The sequence below is a fragment of the Plectrocnemia conspersa genome, unplaced genomic scaffold (genome assembly GCF_051122295.1).
Source record: "Plectrocnemia conspersa isolate PC_06_02 unplaced genomic scaffold, ASM5112229v1 ptg000003l, whole genome shotgun sequence".
In the NCBI taxonomy this organism is placed as follows: domain Eukaryota; kingdom Metazoa; phylum Arthropoda; class Insecta; order Trichoptera; family Polycentropodidae; genus Plectrocnemia; species Plectrocnemia conspersa.
In genome coordinates this window covers 17,942,201-17,962,510 of record NW_028277167.1, presented here as the reverse complement: position 1 = coordinate 17,962,510, position 20,310 = coordinate 17,942,201, and the positions used below count along the sequence as shown (strand labels likewise).

Here is a 20,310-nt window from a genome sequence, read left to right as displayed (position 1 = left end):
TTTACATTAAAATTTAACAAAAACACGTTTCGGCTTACAGTGACGTAGACACTTTTGTTCAATTACATAATTATTATAATTGTTCTGTCTCATTATTGATTGCGCCGCCACTGCGCTGCTGCCCTTAAGCAACAAATATGAATTCATTAAATTATTGATGCGAAAAGAAATTAATCTTGTAATTTGGGAGGCATAACTGTGGAATGCGGGAAGTATGTACTGGCATTACCGGAGTACACTTCTGAGAGGGTGTGCTCTCCCGGGGGGTGTGAAAGGATCGTAAAAGGGGTCGGAAGGGATGATGTCTATTGTTGGATGCACGAATACACCCCTGGCCTCGGGCGAACACCCGTGAAATCCTTTCCGATGCCGAGTCTTTCTTATGATTTCACCGACGATACAATAAAGAATAATGTTGCGGATTATTATTTGACGGGTGTACAGGATGACTCAAAAGCTAGCTCTTTGAATCTAACTTATCAAATATGCTCTTAAAAAATAAGTATAATATTATAAACTTAAATATAATCTTTTTTATAATAATTATTTTGGTTAATTAATTATTGTATATATGTTTATTAATGAAATTAATAAAGTTGTTTTTAATCCTAAATTCTCATTTTTCGCCGATTAACTTAAAGTATTACAGATTTAGCCTTTAGGATGTTGAGATATCTATTGCGATATGCGCATTAATTGAGGAGCTCGAGATCACTGTGTTCCTTGTATAATTATTTAATGTGTTTCATTCAAACAAATTCATTAACTGCGAGTAATTGAATGAAATGAAATCAATACTAACTGACAGATGATTTTAAGTTGGATAGCTGTTTTTATTGGGAAATGCTCAAATACTTGTAGTACTTAAAATAATACTTGAGATCGCAAGTGCTAATAATTATGTGCAACACAAAAACTAACTTTTTCAATATGTATTCTATATTAGCAACTTAAAGTAAACCCCTCGACGCGATTTAAAATAATCATATTCCAGCACACTTTGTAGGAATTTAGTAAAAAGTAAAAATTGATAATATTGAAATGCCTTCATGTACTTGAATCTTAAAAACCCTTTTTGTAGGGACACGGTCAATTGGGCGACGGCGATTGGGCGACGGTCAAATGGGCGATTCAAAATGGGCGACGGACAAATGGGCGATGGTCTTTTGGGCGACGGTCTTTTGGGCGATACAATAATAATGCATTACAAATAAATGTGATGCAAATCATGATCTTATAATTAATTAAATAATTAACATAATTTAATATATATTAAAAAATATATATATATATATATATATATATATATATATATATATATATATATATATATATATATATATATATATATATATATATATATATATATATATGTATATTATATATATATATACGTACATACGAAAATATAAGTAATATTTTTTAGAATATAATTAAAAGATGAAAACATTATTTGGTCTAAACAAAATATAATATACCTACATAAGATATAGTATGTATATATTTACTTATCATTTGTGCTTATTTAATCATAAAATATCACTTAAACAGTGATTTTTTTATTCAAGAATTTAAGAGAATTACCCGATATCATAAAACACACGGCTTAAGTCGGTAATTTTATTATAAGTATACTACCTGATAAATGTTTATAGTGGGCCCTTACGCGAATTTTTTTTATGTTTTGAGCCTTAGAAACTACTCTGAGAACAAACCTTTGGAATTTCCAAGAATCGCATATTTTATAGTTATCTATTTTAAATTAGATAGGATAGTTATATATAAATATAAAAACACATAACTAACGCTGATAAGTGTTAATCGTGGATTTTGCCCTTTACGCGATTTTTGTATGTTTTGAGACTTATAAATTACTGTGAGAACAATCTTTTGGAATTTCCAAAAATTGCATATTTTACCGTTATCTATTTTAAACTGAATAGGGTAGTTATATATAAATATAATAACCTAGAACTAGCGCTGATAAATGTTTATCGTGGGTTTTGCCCTTAACGCGAATTTTATTTATGTTTTACGCCTTGGAAATTAGTGTGAGAATAAACTTTGGGAATTCACAAAAATCGCATATTTTACAGTTATCTATTTAAAACTAGATAGGTTAGTTATATATAAATATAAAAACCCATAACTAGCGCTCAGCATACTTTTGAATTTTGACTGAAAATGTTCGCAAAAAGTTTCGTTGCGTCTTTGAAAATTATTTTTGTCGTGGTTTTAAAACACTTTGTCACAGTGTCATTGTGTTTTTGGTAAAAAAATTCAGTACAGCAAGAAAATAAGTATGTATCTTTTTATTCAAATGTGGGTTATATTTTATGTGCTTTTTATAGATAATTGGTTTTTATAGATCATTGTTAAGAACGACTTATTTGAGTTACCACAGTTTATATTCTTCATAAATGGATAATTCAGGCATAATAAGTCAAAAAGACAAGGAAAAATATCTTTGGAATGGATATCTTTATAAAAAGAATAGACCAAAGATTTTTTATAAAAGTTTTGAGGTAAAATAGAAAAAATATCATAGAATATTTACATGGTATTGCATATAATTATAATATGAGTTAATAATTTGAAAATAAAATTGTTTTTAGCATTTAATATACTTTTTCGTTTTAATGTATATTTTATTAATATTTACAATAAAGCAAAGCGTGCAAGTTTTTTCTGTCGCCCATATGACCGTCGCCCAAATAACCATCGCCCAATTGACCGTCGCCCAATTGACCGGAATCGCCCATTTGTCCGTCGCCCAATTGTCGCGTACCGCTTTTTGTACACTTTATATTAAAAGTGGCTCATATGTATTATTTGACTATCAGACCATGCCGAACTAAGTAATTTATTTTATTTTACAAATCTGACCATCATGACTTGACAGGTACAAATATGATAAGTCTTCTGATATAATGTTGTTTGGGGATCAATTTTTTAAAAGCAGATATTATATTTCAATCTTTAAATTGCATAACTTACTATTGTATAATGTATTATAACAGTATTATCTATTTTTGTGGCTTATTTGTTACAACATATTTAATTAAAGATCAATCATTACTAAGCATCCCTTTTTATATTTTCAAAAACACACTCGATTTATCTTTCGTTTTGTTAGATAATGGGGTTAATCGTCACAGTTGTGGTTTTATCCTAGCAGGGATTTGACTCCCAGAGGTGCGTTGCTCCGCTGACATGGTACCTTTGTGACGCACTCTAAACATTCCCATCTACCCCGTGTTGTTTATGCTATAAGTACCGAATCCTTTCTTCCCCCACGCAAGAGGGATGTGCTCCACTAACCCTCATATTGTTTTATACCATAAGCTGCAACAACAATACTCCCTTCAAGTTTTGCCTTCGAGGGAGACATCCTTTTGCCTCCTATATTTGCTTTACCAATAACCCGGAAAAAAACGAGAACACCACTTTTTTTAGTAAAAATATTTTTCTCCTATGCCAATAATTGATTTCGGATCTGAGATAATGGGGCGAGCGGTATATACGTTCGTGTCTCCATACAATGGCATATGATAAAATCTTTCGGTCTTTATTTACGTACACATATATACGTAACACGAGAACGATATTGATCTTATAACGTGCTCGTTATACAGATCGTATATGCAGGTCCCATTCTTCGCTCGAACAACTTATTTACCATTGTCGAGTATGGCACGACTTTCGTACCACTGTGAGTAAAAAATAAATGCACTCGATCTCATATACGTGTGTAAATAACGTAAAATTATATGCAAAATACACGTGTTTATTAACGCAAAATTTTCGAAAATGTTAACACTTGACCTTAAGCAACATATGTGAAGTATTACATACATATTATATTTAAAATGTGGCAGAGGCTGTAAAACATTGTCGAAGCATAAAACCAACCAATAAAGTGCACCTGCTCGTTTAAATTTAACGATCGCTGCTTATTGTAAATATTACCAATTACGTACAATTCACACATGGTATATAATATAATACTAAATGCTATTTACTAGTTCAACTGTTGAAATTGTACTGACACGAACATTTTGCAAGCCAATGTTTGTTTGCTTTTTCTAATAAAATTTATCACAGCATCAACAGTAACATTTAAAATTTGAATTGTCAGTCGTAATTGATTTTTTAATAAGTTGCAAAAAATATTTTTAATTATAAATATAAAATCACCAAAATTATTTATTTATTAAAATGTTTACTAAAATTTATTATATGGCAATTTTAGATTAGAGTGTACGATATCTGCTTTTGTACATTATTAAAAACTTAATAAATTATATCGGACAACTTTTTAATATTATTTACCTATAAGACATGCAGTTCCTATTAATATTTTTATTGTTAAATACATATAACAAATCATATTATGAGCTGAAGTAGCTTATTATTGGAGAATTTTCAATACCTTATATATATAATATATACGACCTAGCTAGAATTCATAAATTATCCTGATATTTATCCATGAGATTAAAAAAAATAAATAAACCTAATCTGTAATGATTGATTGGAGTTATAAAAACACAAATATCCATGTGAAATTCGAATCCAGGTCTTTCATGTCAATAATCAGTGACTTATACCACTCGTCTATTATGCTAATTCAAGCCATAATCATCATCAAGTCATCAAGCTATAAGCTTAAAACCTAACGCTAGTAAAATCTATGAAAAATTAATTTAAAATATAATACTAGAACATGTTATTAATAACAAAATCTTGTACGATGAACAATTTGGCTCTAGATGTTCTCGTTTTGCCACAGAGCAACTACATCAAGTTGTAAAATATATTCTAAAGAGCTTTGAAAATTACTACAGGAACAATATTTTTAGACATCGCGTTTGGCACACAGGCATTATATATATATAAATTAACTAAATTAACTTTTACATTATCTTAGTTTAATTTATAAATTATTTTTAATACAGTAAAGTCTTTCAAATTAAAAATTATTTATCAATTTTTAGACCCTTATCTGCTGGAGTTTCTCAATGTTAAATTTTAAGGTCCTTGCTATTCACAATATCTACAAGTGATTTCCTAACTTCTAACAGAAATGATACTGTCACTTCATTCGCTGACGACACAACCACTTTATGTTTTTTTTTATAAAAAATCCCATAGAGCAGTTGATTGCCTTCAAAACAGAATAAAAAGTATTAAAAAATGGTTTGACAAAAGGCTATATACTAAAAATCCTACTAAAAACGTCACAGTAATGTTTTATTGCAGAATTTGCTGTTGATAAATTAGTAAAAATTAAAGTGTGCAACAAATTTATACTGACAAAATATTATACTTTCGTTGAAATCTCTTTAAGATAAACTAATTTAAAAAATATGTAGAAAACAACTACAACCTCTTTGTTGCAGCAAATGGGAATTAAATATAAAAACATATGACTTATCTATAAATCAATAATAGGATCTGAGATTCTGTACGCTTCTCCAGTTTGGGGATACATAATTAATACTTGTAAGTACCTAGTAAAACTTTAGTAACAACAAAATATTTCGGTAATATTTGCGTCAAATGCTCCATGGTTTGTCCACAAATGTGCTTTAAAAATAGATAAACTGAACACTTAAATGCAAAATACCGTGAGAAAACGCATTAATAAAAAAATATACGAGAAATAGCAAAAAATATTAAATGTTTGTTTTTCTTCTAAATACTGACAAAAATAAAATAGAATAAAATATTAAAAAAGTGATTTTTGTCGATACAAACGTCCACAAAAATTAAATAAGCAGATAAGAGACACATTACTTACTATAATTTTTTTGTCATGAAACAACACCACTGGTAGTTACTATTAATAGCTTCATTTTATCGATAGAATAAAGTCTATTTATTTAAATATTTTTTTTAATATTATAATAATGTATTCTATTATATATATTTTATAGCGATTTTTGATATGCACTGGCACAAATATGAAGGATTAATAATATTCTTGAAACACAAAGCAGTAAAGTAGTAACTATTATTTTAAAAATATCTAAAATTCCGATTAATAAATCACTATTAAGAACCTTGATAAACGAGAGTGCATTGTATTTATTTATAAAATAAACGTGAAAATCCAGGGCCGAACGTTAATTTGCACCGCGTTGTTACCCACTGAGGCATTCAATGTAAATGCTACACAAATTTCCATATAGTTTGCAAAATATATCGTTCGGTCCGGCCCTGTAGCGGCGACACCCGTAAGGGCATTTTAATGAGACACGTGGAGATGCTGCGAGATATCGCGGCCCTGGCGGCGATAACTCTATTTTATTTATAAGTTCGGCCCTGGTGCGACCAGATTTCGCATTCAGATAAGATCGGTATCTCACCGAGTAAGAACTTGTTACGCGAAGAAATGTCTCAATGTCCCAATCGGAGGATTCAATTTAACGAAGTGTCTGTCTCTCTCTCTCTTAGCTTGCTTTCAACTTTTGCAACTGTTTTACTGTTGTAATTATGATATAATTTATTATTTTCGATATTTTAAATACATACTTTCAATTTGAATAATCAACTGTCATATTCACATATATTTATATAACAACATTCGTGTTTCATATACGTTATAATAATAAGATGAAAGTCTTTATAAATTTGTCTATTTTTCCTATACAATGCATTTAATATTTAATATGGAATCCGTTCTAGTATGTAAGCGAGTGTGTGCGTGCGTGCGATTTTATCGCGGAAAAAAGCAATTTAATTTATGCCACTTAAGGGCGCCTCCGTAATAATAACATCTTGTTTGTCGGGATGCTGCGGGCCTGCGAGAATATTCATATGATATGCATATCAAATGCGATTACGACAATACATATTCGCAAACGGAAGAAGGCGGCGAAGGGCGCGCGCCCTTCAACCCCTTTAATGAGCTAATAAACGTTGCAGATATACAATATTGTATGCGACGATGTCGCGATTCTGCATAAGGGCTCTAGGCAATTGCACTCGCGACTTTATTGTAAATTGGATATGGAAATATATTGTATAACTCTCATTTATATTTGCATATTCATTTTAAGGCAATTGTTATTTTCAAGTTTAATTTTTTTTTTAGATAAATCATATATTACATATAAAAAATTTAGTACTTAAATTTTAGGTTTCTCTAAATTATATTAAATTCCCTATTTCTGGTAATAAAGTAATTTAAAGTCAATATTCGTGTGATTTAAATACATTTCGTAAAGTGAAATATGTGCATAAAAATAAACAGATTCAATGTATTTTTTTTGTGACACTTTGCCGATTTTTGTATTTTTCAAAACTTTGCAATAATTATAGGGAAATTCAGGTTATTTATAATAAATATTAAAACAAATAATGTTTATAAATACCAAACAAAAATTAGTTAGGCTTGTAAATTTCCAGGACAAAAAACGTATCACACATTTTCCTCTCCCTTGTTACATAAAAGAGCACAAAACGAATATACGCTCACGCTTATAATTCATAAACGGTCGTTTTAAATTTAAAAATAGCACCATCAAATAATTTCGTATGAATTTGAGTGTTGCTACGTTACGTCGGAAAAAAAAACGTTTTGTTGCCCCATCAAGAGGAGCGGACAATATAAATTAATGCCCGCGACCCCACGTCATTAAAACTTTTCACTCGTCACTGTATAATTAAATCGAAATGACCTAAAAAATTTTTTTACGCACAACCCCGTGTTTACATCCCCGCAACGGCCGTTGACAAATTTTAATGAAATTCGCCAACGGAACAAAAATGCAAAAAAAAACACGCACACACCCTCTAACGGCGTGATTAACCCGACGAGCAATTTAACTGTTAAGTGAAAACGTTCACCTGTGGAGCGATACGACGAACTGTATTTTCGTAGAAGGTTTTTGATAAAAATAATATATAGTAGTTATGCAATATGAAATATGTAATATATTATATATAATATTACACTCGACCTTCATGCTTTTATTAAAAAAATATTTTAATAACGCCATAATTGTCAAATTTTCTCTTTCTAATTGTTAATAGAACTTTTTTTTAATTTACAAAATTTTTTTTTAATTAAAATAAAGAATAGCATCAGTAACTTTTTTAACTAAGACATGTAATAAAAATATGCATCTAAGTACTCCAACTAATAGCTTACAAATTAGTAATACTTGAAAAAATCTCAGTTTAAAATTGTAGTTTGTCGTGTCAATGAATAAGTCATAATGACAGTCGCTTAATTTGATTATTTAATAATGAAGTTGAAATATTTTTTTTCACAATGTTAACAAGCACAGAGCCTTGAAGCCACTGACTGATAAATTAGGAACAAAACGTAGACAAATCCATGTTTGAAAGCTATACTTAAGTAGTCAACCTTAATAATATTTATATCCTAATAAATATAAGCAAACTTAACATATAAACCCATAGTAATATATAGGTAAATTAAAATAGCTATTATAACTATATGTAGAATTATTATATCACATGATATAATAATAAAATACTTTATGAAGTTTGTCTATTTATAAGAATACATAAGTTAATTATCTTAAGCGTTTATTTTTATTGTAGAATTGTTTCTTTAAATTTCAATGAAATACATTGGTTAATAAATAATTATAATAAATATATGTAACATGCTTAAAAATAATTCTAGATGACACACATGTACATCATTAAGAAGTAGTATACAACCCCCGTCTGAAATTAAAACTCGCGAAAGCTCCACGCCAAGTTATAACAATAAACCTCTTATTATATTTTTTCATAATTCGTCTGATCGTAACCGCGTGAGGGTTATGTCGCAAACCCAAACCCTCCAATTTTACCCAACTCCCCTTTCCTCCCCAAAGCTTGTGTTTCCACCAAATAATACGGATATAAACCTCGGTGAAATCACCGCCGGCGGACCGCGTCGTGTTAAATATAAAATGAAGCCGCAGGGCCATTTAACTTTAGTGTTATAGTTTTCATTTTTAAAAAGCGGCGAAATACTCTTCCTTTTATTATTATGCGCCCCGGTTGTTTCCTATGCAAGGTGATAGCGCCAATTTCGGGTCTCCGCCGAAATAATTCCCCCAGTGCGAGAGATATAAAAGGAGGAACAACAGTGAGCGAGTCCGCGGTCGGATTTGGCTGCGCGAAAATTGTATGCAAACTTTTCAAAGTAACTGCTTACACGCCTGGGGTGAAATTATTGTAAGGGTGTGCCTTTTTCTTCGGGCGAATCTTCTTTTTATATGCGCCGCCGACGCCCGGGGCGGGGGTGGTTGTTGGAATTGTTGCGGAACGGTTGCGAACCGTGCGCTCGTAACTAGAGTATTAAAAAATTGCTTTATTCGCGTGGAGGAACGAGCTTTGAAATGCTTTATTGTAAGCTTTGACTCCGTAGAATGTGAGATAATATTACTAACATCAGCGGTTTTCTAATAAATGTATATAAGTATAAGATTACAATGTATACTGAAGGTTAAAACGTACAGAATTTTATTAAATATAATTCTTTGTGATATTTTACAGCTAGTTTTTTAAATTTTTATAGTGCTTGTAATATGCAATTTTTAATGCGCTTCAATATTCTTAAGTCAAAACAGTTCTTTAATTATTATAGAAATTGACATATATCAAAGCTTTTCAAATTCATATTTAATGACCCTGATACATAACTTAAGTACTCAAATAATAGATTAAAATTTTTAGTTTTCTTAAAAATATGTTTAAAACTATTTTTCATATTTTTTTTTGTGTTATGTTTTTCATTAAATATGAATTATATATTAATAATATTCAAACCCGAATTTCGTCCGCGTCGTTCTATGGTCACTAACTTTCTGTGCCTTTCGAAGCCGATAACAAAATCCATCGCTTCTAAAATATTGGTTAATGTAGTATATACTAACATTTAAAAGGCATTCAATAATTTTTTTATGAGATACTTCTTCGGAAATCAAGCAAATACGGTTTCTCAAACCGTCTTGTTAGATTTTTTCGAGCTACTTAGCTACTAAGCTTCACCGTCGCCAGTAATATTTCACTCATTCTAGACTACCACAGGGATACAATCTAGGTCTTCTGCTCTCATTATCAACGACATACATACGGCAAATATTAACCTAGAATATTTATTATATGCTGATGACACATAATTTGAAATATTTAAAAAAAATCTTAAGTCACTGTGGTTAAAATCAAGTGACTAGTATCACGTTGCCACACTTCCAGATTTCTTACAGTTGAAGCGGAGGTGTTTTATGCATAAATAATTATTTATAACACATCGGCAAAATTTACAATAAGACGTCGAGGATGCTCGACTTCGTTATGCGGAGCGCGTATCACTTTAATAATTTATTGGCAATTCGTATTCTGCACGATGTGCTAGTTCGTAACGTCCTCAAATATGGCTCCATTGTCTGAAATGCAAGTGAAGCGAAGTATTTCTTGTTGGAGAAAATTCAAATATTTTTTTTGAGATACAGGAGAGAGATCAGGTCGTATCCGTATTCATTTCCCTCTCGCCCTTACATATGCTTTATGAAGCACTTTTTTAAGGGGCAGTATCGACAATCCGTCAATGCTTGGCATTTTCGACTGCAAGTTTTAGAGTGCCCCAAAAGAGTCCCTTATTTTGCCCGTTGCAGCCTTAAAAACGCACTTTTAAAATTAGGAGAAGTATTTCGCACATTTAAGAATTCAAATGCTTATTGAACAACGTAATTTTTAATACATATATAGTAAAAAAAAATTAAATACAAAATATTTATGTAAATACTACACACAAAGAAAAAAATATATAAAAAAAACTATGCGCAGTAGAATAATAGTCTTAGGGGTAAATAATACGTTTTAAATATGTAACGGATCGAAATTCAAAAGTAATCAGAGAATTGAAATAAACGTTGACCTTGAAATTTTTTTAACTTCTATGAAATTGTAAAAATATTTTTGTCATAAATATTAGATAATAAATTAATGTTTATAATTAAAAGCTGATATTTATATTATGATTATTTAAGGTAAAAAAACTTATAGTATTAAAATATATACAGGAAAATACTGATTTTTTTTAATTGAAATTGTTAGAATCTATAGCTTTAATTATTTTTCTGCTAGTATATCAAAATATTTTGTTAATTTTAGTCGATTGAAAGTATAACTATACCAGGATTAAACTTGCTTTTATCTTTTAGCTAAATTTGTATGTATAATATTATGTAAATTAATTTTATTTATTTTGAAATGATACAATATAAATTTTATAGTTAAACAGTCAATACGACTTTATAAACCTAAAAAAATAAAACATTTACTGATAAATTATTATCTTATTAATACGTAATTTTATTGTATATAAATTACATTTTTCAATAAGTGTGAAAAAAATACTTGTGCTAAAATTATACCGATTATGACCTAAAATTAATATAATAAGGTCGGTTTATCTTTTTTATATTATATTATTTCTGTATCAGAGGAATAATATTATTCCAACATTGTTATTAAAATAGTCATTAAATTAAAGGATTTCTACTTTATTTAGTTTTAAACCAGAACGATATACATAGTATAAGTCGCTGACTATTGACCTGAAAGACCTTAGTTCGAATTCTTGTGAACTTTTGTGTTTTCCAATTTTTATCGTATCTTGGCGATCTTAATAATTAATAATTATCTAATTAAAATTTGATCGATTTTTCTAATCTCACGGTTAAATATAGTAATGATTAATTAAAATCTAACTCGGTCGTAAATATTAGGTACTAAAAATTATCTAATAATGAGCAATTTTTTCTGATAGAGAATATCCTATATGTATTCACTACAAGAAAATCGTTCATTCTACTATAAAAATTGTAAGTTATCATATTATTACTTGAAACTCTCTCTTTAGCCGTATAAAACCGGCAAGTCTTTATACATCCCAGTAGGCAAATGATATCTGCGTCGAATCTGTTCACCGGTGAAATAAGGAGATTACGAGATTATTATTCTCCCGCGCAGGCAATGAGATTCGGGATTTTTGCAGCTTCGCAATACATGCTCGTTCATTTGTGAAATAAAATTCTATACATATACAGTATTTTTCTTCGCTTTGCATAAGCAATTTAACACGCGATCAATCCGAAAGGGAGGATACGTTATAAGAGGAATGCAGAACGCAAGAAATTGATCTTAATCAAATTTTCAACCCCCGTAAGAATGAGATCAAACTGGCAATCGAAGCGTAAAGCGAATTACAAGCTTTCAAGTCATCTTCCAATCGGTCGTGTGTAATTTGTTTGTTTGATTTGATACGTGTATATATATCATCCCTACTTGTAATTATTTCGCTTTGAATGGGGTCGCTGTGGTAATATTTCTTAATGTGCTTAGGTTTTTTTCATTAACGTAAATTTATGCATCCCGAGGGTAACATGAAAATCTATTAAATATCTGGAACATTTAAAATCCGAGTAGGAATAATTCTTGTGCACGTCTTAATACAGGCCCTAATTTATTGTTATGGTGAAATAATTTTCGCTCTGGTGCGAGGGAAATTTTTGAGATTGGTATATCGTTTTTAATCTGACAAAATTAATGTGAATTACATATAAAAAAATATAAAACAATGTTATTATCTCCATTATCACATTACTTATTCTAAAAAAACACGCGTTAGAAAAAGTGTGAATGGTATATTTATGAAATATCTGAAAAGTATATATATTTGTATTAATAGTAAATATATAAATTGTGTACAACTAGCTACTTTTTCGGAATATTCAAATGGAATACGACTTTTGAATTTCATATCTGTGTTTGTGTGCATAAGATTGGCAATTGGATTCTGCTTATTTATGGGGCCGTCGAGGGACAAAAGCCAGATGAAAAGAAAATATTGTCATTCCTGTTGGGGAAATATTTGAATTGAATATCTTTGTCACGGGAATTATGTATTCAAGACGAGTGCTTTCGTTTAAATATTTTTAGAGATTAATTTTAATTGTAAAATCTCTTCTGAAATTATTTATATAATGAAAAAATTTAATAGAACATATATATTTAATATAAATACTAATTGCAGCATATATTTATTTCAAGTTAATTGCATTAAGTAACAGTTTTATATTAGTGTTTCAACATATTTTTACAAATTTATATAGATAGTATAAATATTATTATTAAAAATATTGTATACATAATTAATATATTCTCTAACATTTTGGATTTTTTTTAACCAAATGATTATCATAAGTGTAATCTATAAATCAGGTATATTGGATATAAATAGTGGTGAGACGTTTTTTAACTACTGTGTTTTTAAAAAAATAACAGTAATTTTATAAGTCAATTATGGTTATACAAATTAAGATATATCATAATCTGTTTACTATTATTGTATTTTTCCTTTACTTATATTATCTTATTATTTCATATTTTTAATTTTCTTCTGTAAAGTAAAAACTCTGTTTACTGAATATTAAAGTAAAGTATTTAACTGTTTTGATATTATCTAAAAAAATATGATATCAAAAAAACTTTAAATTTTTAAGTGACACGTGATATTAGCAAAGTAAACTTAAAATATTAAATACTGTGGTCAAATAAAATGGCACTAAATGTTAACAATTTTTTTTTCAAAATACTTTAACCTAATATTTTTAACAAAAAACAAGCTTTAATATTTGGAAGCATATACTTCTCAATGTATACTTCTCATTTATAATGTAAAATAATTAAAAAGACGTAAACTTATTTTACATTTATATTTATTGTTTTTATTAATAATATTTCGAATAAAAATAAATTTATATATTATTTTATCACTTCATTCTAGTATAGAAAATAAATCAATTTTAAAATTTAGATATTTATATAGTATTTAAAATATCTAACAAATAATCAAGAAATATGTTTTATAAAATACATTATAGTGTGTATATAATGTGTTATAAAACGAGACGTTTTACTTTTACATAATATAATTAATAAATAAGTACACAAACAAATCTTTACTTAATTAGATAATTATCCAAAACATTTATATGATCACCTGGCGTTTGATAATTTAATATAATACACTTAATGTTAATGTTTTACGACTTTCCAATTTTAGGTTTGATCACGATCGATATTTTATTGAGGCCTCATAAAAAAAGCTATTGAAATTACCAGAACCCTTCGATAATTCCCCAACACTCAGCAGACGCAGGGATGATGTCCGTGAAGCGTTTTAACTTCAGGTGGAATTAGGAAATGATTGGTATCCTAATATAATTTATCTAATGGCGCAATAAGCCGTAACATTATATCATCTCGGGTCGTGTAAGAATGGCTTATAAATCGCCAATTAAGCATCTGGTCTCCGGGCCGTGGGGGTCTCGGGGACCTGGGCCAAGGCCCTTAGGCGCCGATTGATAGTTTCTACTTGTATTATATGCGGTAGTTTACATCATCGGACGCGAAAAAGTCTACCCCAATAATTAGCTTTACTTAACATATAAATAGCATCCCTCGGCGATCGGCCGGGAGTATATCTTGAAGGAAAATCGCGACGTCGCGTTTCATCGACTCGACCATTTATCTAATTACGTTCGAAAGCATTAAAGATATTCATCTTAATCGTTATTCATCGGCGTTAATGCGTTACAATAAGCGGAATCGATAGGGTGCCTTTTTTCTCTTTCAATACACGCACAATTTCAATATTAACGATTATATCGCATAATGCTGATAAAACGAGCTGAGCGAATTGCGGATGCAATTTCAATTCCAGGAATGATGTGCAGTAACGTTTTAATGATAATTTTCTATTCATCAAGTTTTATGTAAAACTTGGTAAAGTGTGCGGATTTAATAACACGCATCATCAAACCTGCTATGTTCTTTCTTTCTATATAATAGTTGTAAAATTATCTTTGCAGTATAGCAACTTAAAGTTAATATGTATTTAAATATTAAAAACAATTGCCATAATAGTTGAGGATCATTAAAATATTGCATAATTACTCACAAGTATATTATCTGTACAAAATATTTTGCTACGTGCAATCAAATTTGATATTTGCAGTCACCAAATATAAAATAAATGTATTAGAATAGATGATGTAAAATGCCTTAATGCTGTTTTCATAATTTTATTTTATAGTTTTGGAAGCTCTGGTGCCAGATAGATTTAGAAGAATAGTATAACATTAAATTCAATGTAAAATTATACTTGAATATATTATATTTGGAATATAATTAAAAGTACTATATATTCAATAATGTTTTTTGATCAATAACAAAGACAATTCTATTTATCTTATTTTCTAAAGTATCATGTAATTATTATTGTTTTTGTTGAAGTCCGCACAGTTATTAAAACTAAATCCAAGAAACATTGTGTAAGCATCTGCGAAAAAATATAGATGTAGTAGGGAAAACTGTAATCTGTCCATCAATTGATAGTATGAAATAAAATATATATATTAAAATATGCTATAAATAAATTGTACCAATTAAAGAAAGATCTATTTATTAAAAAATGATTTATATTTATTAAGGAATCCTAGTACTTAACAAAAAATAATAAATAGACAAAAATTATATAATTAAGACCCTTAATCTTATGTCAATTTTATACAATAATCATAAGAAATGATGCAAAATTTGCTAAAGAACAACACAAAAGGACACTTGCGTTCTACATTAGTGCGTCTAAGTGTCTTGATTATGTACAAGTCCGCAAGGGAGCCGCTCGAAGGGCTTACCCTCCTCGTGCCGTTTAAATTCAAATGTCGTGAAGAACGAAAACAATATGCCTTTGCCCCCGGAGTCCATATTGAAAGATATTGTAGCGAGATAAAAGGTCGGCAAGGAGGCATTACCCGTTTAGTGAGATCGACCGGGAGATAGGATAGCATTCAGGAGTCAGTACCCCAGCCCTTATTGGCAATTAAGGTAACAACGGAGCACGGTGACATTACAACTTATGTCAGTCCATCTCATTTGCGAATGCGCGGATTTCTCGGATTAACTCCCGTACCCAGCGGGGTGCTTCCAGAATGAAAAGGGTCCCGGGCATAATTATTGCCGGTAATAAATTGCCGATTAATTCCCGTACACAGGCCGGTCCCGTTCGACCCGGCTGATTTGTATATTTAACGGATGTTTTATTAAGGTCTCGGATGTTCTCTAAGGAAATTGTTAAATAGGGTAGCAAAGTGTCGTCGTGCTATGTATACGCCATACGCAGCGAACGGCAATCAAAAGCTCACTGGCTGAAATGAAATCACTTTAATCCAATTACAAGGAGCTGATACAACATCCCGCCCACGACCTATTTCTATCCGACGGCCCATTTCCATCTCGCCTTGTATTAAAACAGAGTGCTTTTACTGCCTTTTGTCTTATTGAATTCAGCGTCCCGAGTTCCTCATAACAATACTCTCTAACAATTTAACAGCGTGTCTAATCAAATCTTGGATCTAAATACTCCTATGCTTGTATGTGTGTATATCGCCCTAAATATACAAGTACATATTAATATATACACATAATAATGTACAAAATAAATCAAAACTTTTAACTCATTATTATAACATTTTTTTTTATTAAACCAATTCGTCTGATTGTAATAAACCTGATGATTATAAATACCTAATTGATAATAATTTTACTTTCAATTTTCCAGATAGAATAGTTACATTGTATATATGATTTAAATTGTTAGGCAGTAACTTATACCATTGATCTATTTTAAGATTTATATAGAAAAGCTAGGTTTAAGAACTATTTTAATACAAATATTTTTTTTAGGTGAATTTATTTTTACAACCTAACCTAACCTATTTATATCTAACCCTTCCAGAAAATCTCAAAAATGAATTATACATATATTATATTGAATGTGCTTCTTTATTTTTAGTATTATTAGTATAGAAATAATTAAAATAAAAAGTACTATTTTTTTTACTAAATGTTATTTACCCTTTATTGAATTGTTGTAGTTTATAAAAGCACTAGCTTTATATACTCATTATTTATTCATTAAAATTAATTTTATTAACCCTGTCAATAAAAATTTATTTCAATACTTAGCTATATTCAATATTTGTCTCTTATTAAGTATTTTAATAACACGTAATCAGTCATCAGCATGTCAATGTTCAGTACAACTTTCAATTTTCAGCCTGAACATTGGAAGTTTAAAGTTGAAAATAGCATATATAACTTAGAAATGGCAGCTAGAATGAAATGTACAAATGCCATGTCACTAATGTTCACCATTTGGGAGGAGTTCTTGTGACAGATATATGTATTTTCTGTTTTATAGTAGAGATACAATTTTAAAATTGCATTAAATTGATTAAGATATTAAGGACATGTTTTATACAACACCATATTAAAGACATTTAATGTATAAATAGCTAATAAATAAAATTATTTATAATAAAAACTAATTATTTATTTTTCTGCGTAGATCACTAAAACCTGTATTTATACGTATATTATAAATTGAGGTTATTATTATTTCAAAAAATCTAAATATTAAGACGAAACATTATTTGCCTATACTCTATTTGCGTTGATACAGTCAGTTCAAGAGCTTTCTTTTTCATTATTATTCATAATAAAGAAATTATGAAATGATAAGTATATCGAACGTATATCCGTATTGTGTGCTTAAGAGCTAATAATAGGAGCGAAAACGCAAACTTGCCGTCTTTCTTAATTATGAATAATGATGAAATGGATAATCCCGAACTGACTGTTTAAACGCAAATTGAGTATAGACGTATTTACATATATATAAATAGTTATGTGTCTGTATACTCTTAAACTAGCACACTTATATTTATTAAATTTAAGAAAAATACATCGTATATATAAAAAAAAAAATTATAGAATTTTGTAAATAATTTAACAAATTTGCATGCTACTTGCTTCATGTCTAAAATATCAATAAGAAATGCTTTGATTGAACTGTATAATAAATCGCTTTTATTTCCTTTATAATGTTTGCATCAATGGTTGATATTGCAACGCTATCTTTCTTCACAGCATTTTTAAAAATATTTGTAGCATTCATAAGCTTTTCGTTTAGTCTTGTCACCAAAAAGATTTTTTTCAAAATATGCACCACATCACTGCACTTTATTATATTTTTACTATAAATTTATTTTTTGTCATTTTCAAAATAAGGAAATCGCCGAGCGTGGCATTATACCTTTGTATCATTTTGTTAACATCAAAGTAAATTGCGTTAAAACAAGCACCTTCTATTATATATGTATTTCGTTTATATACATGCGTTATTCCTTTAAAGCAAGTACGCTATTAAATGTATTTACATATTGAAATTATTGCAATATCTTAGGTACCTATAATATATTCACGTGTGAAATAATATTTGCATAACAGTCTCTCCCTTTGCGGCGTAGATTCGCTGAAGTGCTCTTCAAAATTGTAATTGTTACTGCATTGATTGTAACAGCACCACTTAAGACAAGTAATTGTAGCTAATGGTCGATGAACGTGTAAATACTCTCATGTAGTACGTTCGAGCTTTTAAGTAATATTCTGAAGATATTCAATACAACGCAGGGGGGGAAATTCATGCATTGTTACATTATATATGTTTATGTAAATATATCAATGACATTTACGTTTCAATTGTTACAGCTGAACTTAAGATGGACGTCCTGAGGGAGCGCGAAGTAAAGGACAATCTGGAGAGGCAACTAGTCGACGAACAAAAAATGAGAGGTAAGTTTATTTTTATACAAGTGTTACATTGTTTAAAGCTTTCTTTATATTCAAGCGCCATTCATTACTTTGAAACTCGTTATTTAATCTAAACTTTATACTATATAAATGTATACTACAACAGAGTGTAGATGAGAAATGGCATTCCTTATGAAATATGCACTAAGACGTTATTAAACTGAGCAATACACCCCCAGTAAGGGTTGTTCTGACCTTTAATCAAATGTCAGCCATATTGTCTGAGACGAGTTTATTATACGACCTCTTTATGATTGTCGCCATTCAAAATGTATTCCCTCTTCACTAAATATTTATGTATGTGAATATTATTATTACATTTATTTGTGCATATATTTTTATGAAACGCGTTGTTTAAAACGATGACAGTGTCAATTCTGATCTAAAATTAGCATTTAATTTACCCAATATATATACATAGCTTATTTGCATTGTAATAAAAAGGGTTAAAAAGCGATGGTTTTATGTATCAAAATAATTGTTGAGTTCCCCCAACACGAAAATGATGCCGATTGATGATGACTATTTGGCGAACTATGTTTGAAACGGGAGATAGCTGTTTCATTGAGGGGGGGATAATTATATGATTCACATTCATACGTATTAATTTCATCACAAGGATAAAATTTATGATAAAATTGAATTAAAATTATTATAGATTTTATATAAAATAGAATATATGACTCAAGGGGTGTCGATTGTATTATATAATAGAAACGGAATTACATTCGTAGTTCTCACTAATGGTTCATTGTTTGTACGAGTATCGAATAACCTTTATGACATTCATACGTTGGTCGCTAGTCCCCTGCTCTGCTATTATGCTCTTCATCCCCCCAAAAAACCACCCCCTTTATCCACGTGGATATTCATCATTATAATGCTGTCGCCGCGAAGAAAGCCCGATGGTTCTTTTTAAATTATAATTAAATGTGGACTTGGCGCTTTGACACGCAAAAATATCAGTTACCCGGTCATTAAATATTCGCGCGTATAATTTTCATTAACGACCTTTTTCGCGAAACTCTTTTTATGTCACCAAATATGCTTTTAATCATAATTTATTTATATATCATTATGATGAAGTTTTTTTCAAAACAAATATGATCCGAATCGTTTTTAATTGCCACCGTCGTTTGTCATCCTCTCCCCTATTCGGTATAAGAAAAATCTTGTATCCATCATAAACCAAGCCGAATGGGTATATTCTATCGCGATGACAAATGATTTATATGTCAGGGTGGGTCGCATAAATTTGGCACGTTTTCACGCACAAGACAGAAGGAAATTTCAAGCGAAATTTTTGCGGATTGTGGGCGTGATTGTTCGATGGTTTCGACACTGTTGTGTCATCAATCGTCAGGGTGCGAAATGAAAAAGTATCAAAAACAATGAAAAATTGACTCTAAGGGGGAGTGAGTAAGGAGCGATCCATTTATCACGAATGTATATATTTTATAGACGTGAAATACATAAATATATGCCTACACAATTTGCCAGTAAAGGAGAAAGAATGAGTGAATATGCAGTGTTATTTTCATTTGTATGATGTACGAA

General features: G+C 29.7%; 1 protein-coding gene across 9 annotated transcripts in view; it reads left to right on the top strand.

The window, feature by feature from the left end:
- dac (dachshund family transcription factor) overlaps positions 1–20,310 on the top strand; it is a 241,433-nt gene that overhangs the window by 167,536 nt on the left and 53,587 nt on the right. For all 9 annotated transcript variants that reach the window (XM_088183119.1, XM_088183118.1, XM_088183121.1 and 6 more), the window contains one exon: positions 18,652–18,735. In XM_088183119.1, coding sequence (XP_088039245.1) covers positions 18,652–18,735 — 84 coding nt within the window. The remainder of the gene's footprint in view (positions 1–18,651; positions 18,736–20,310) is intronic.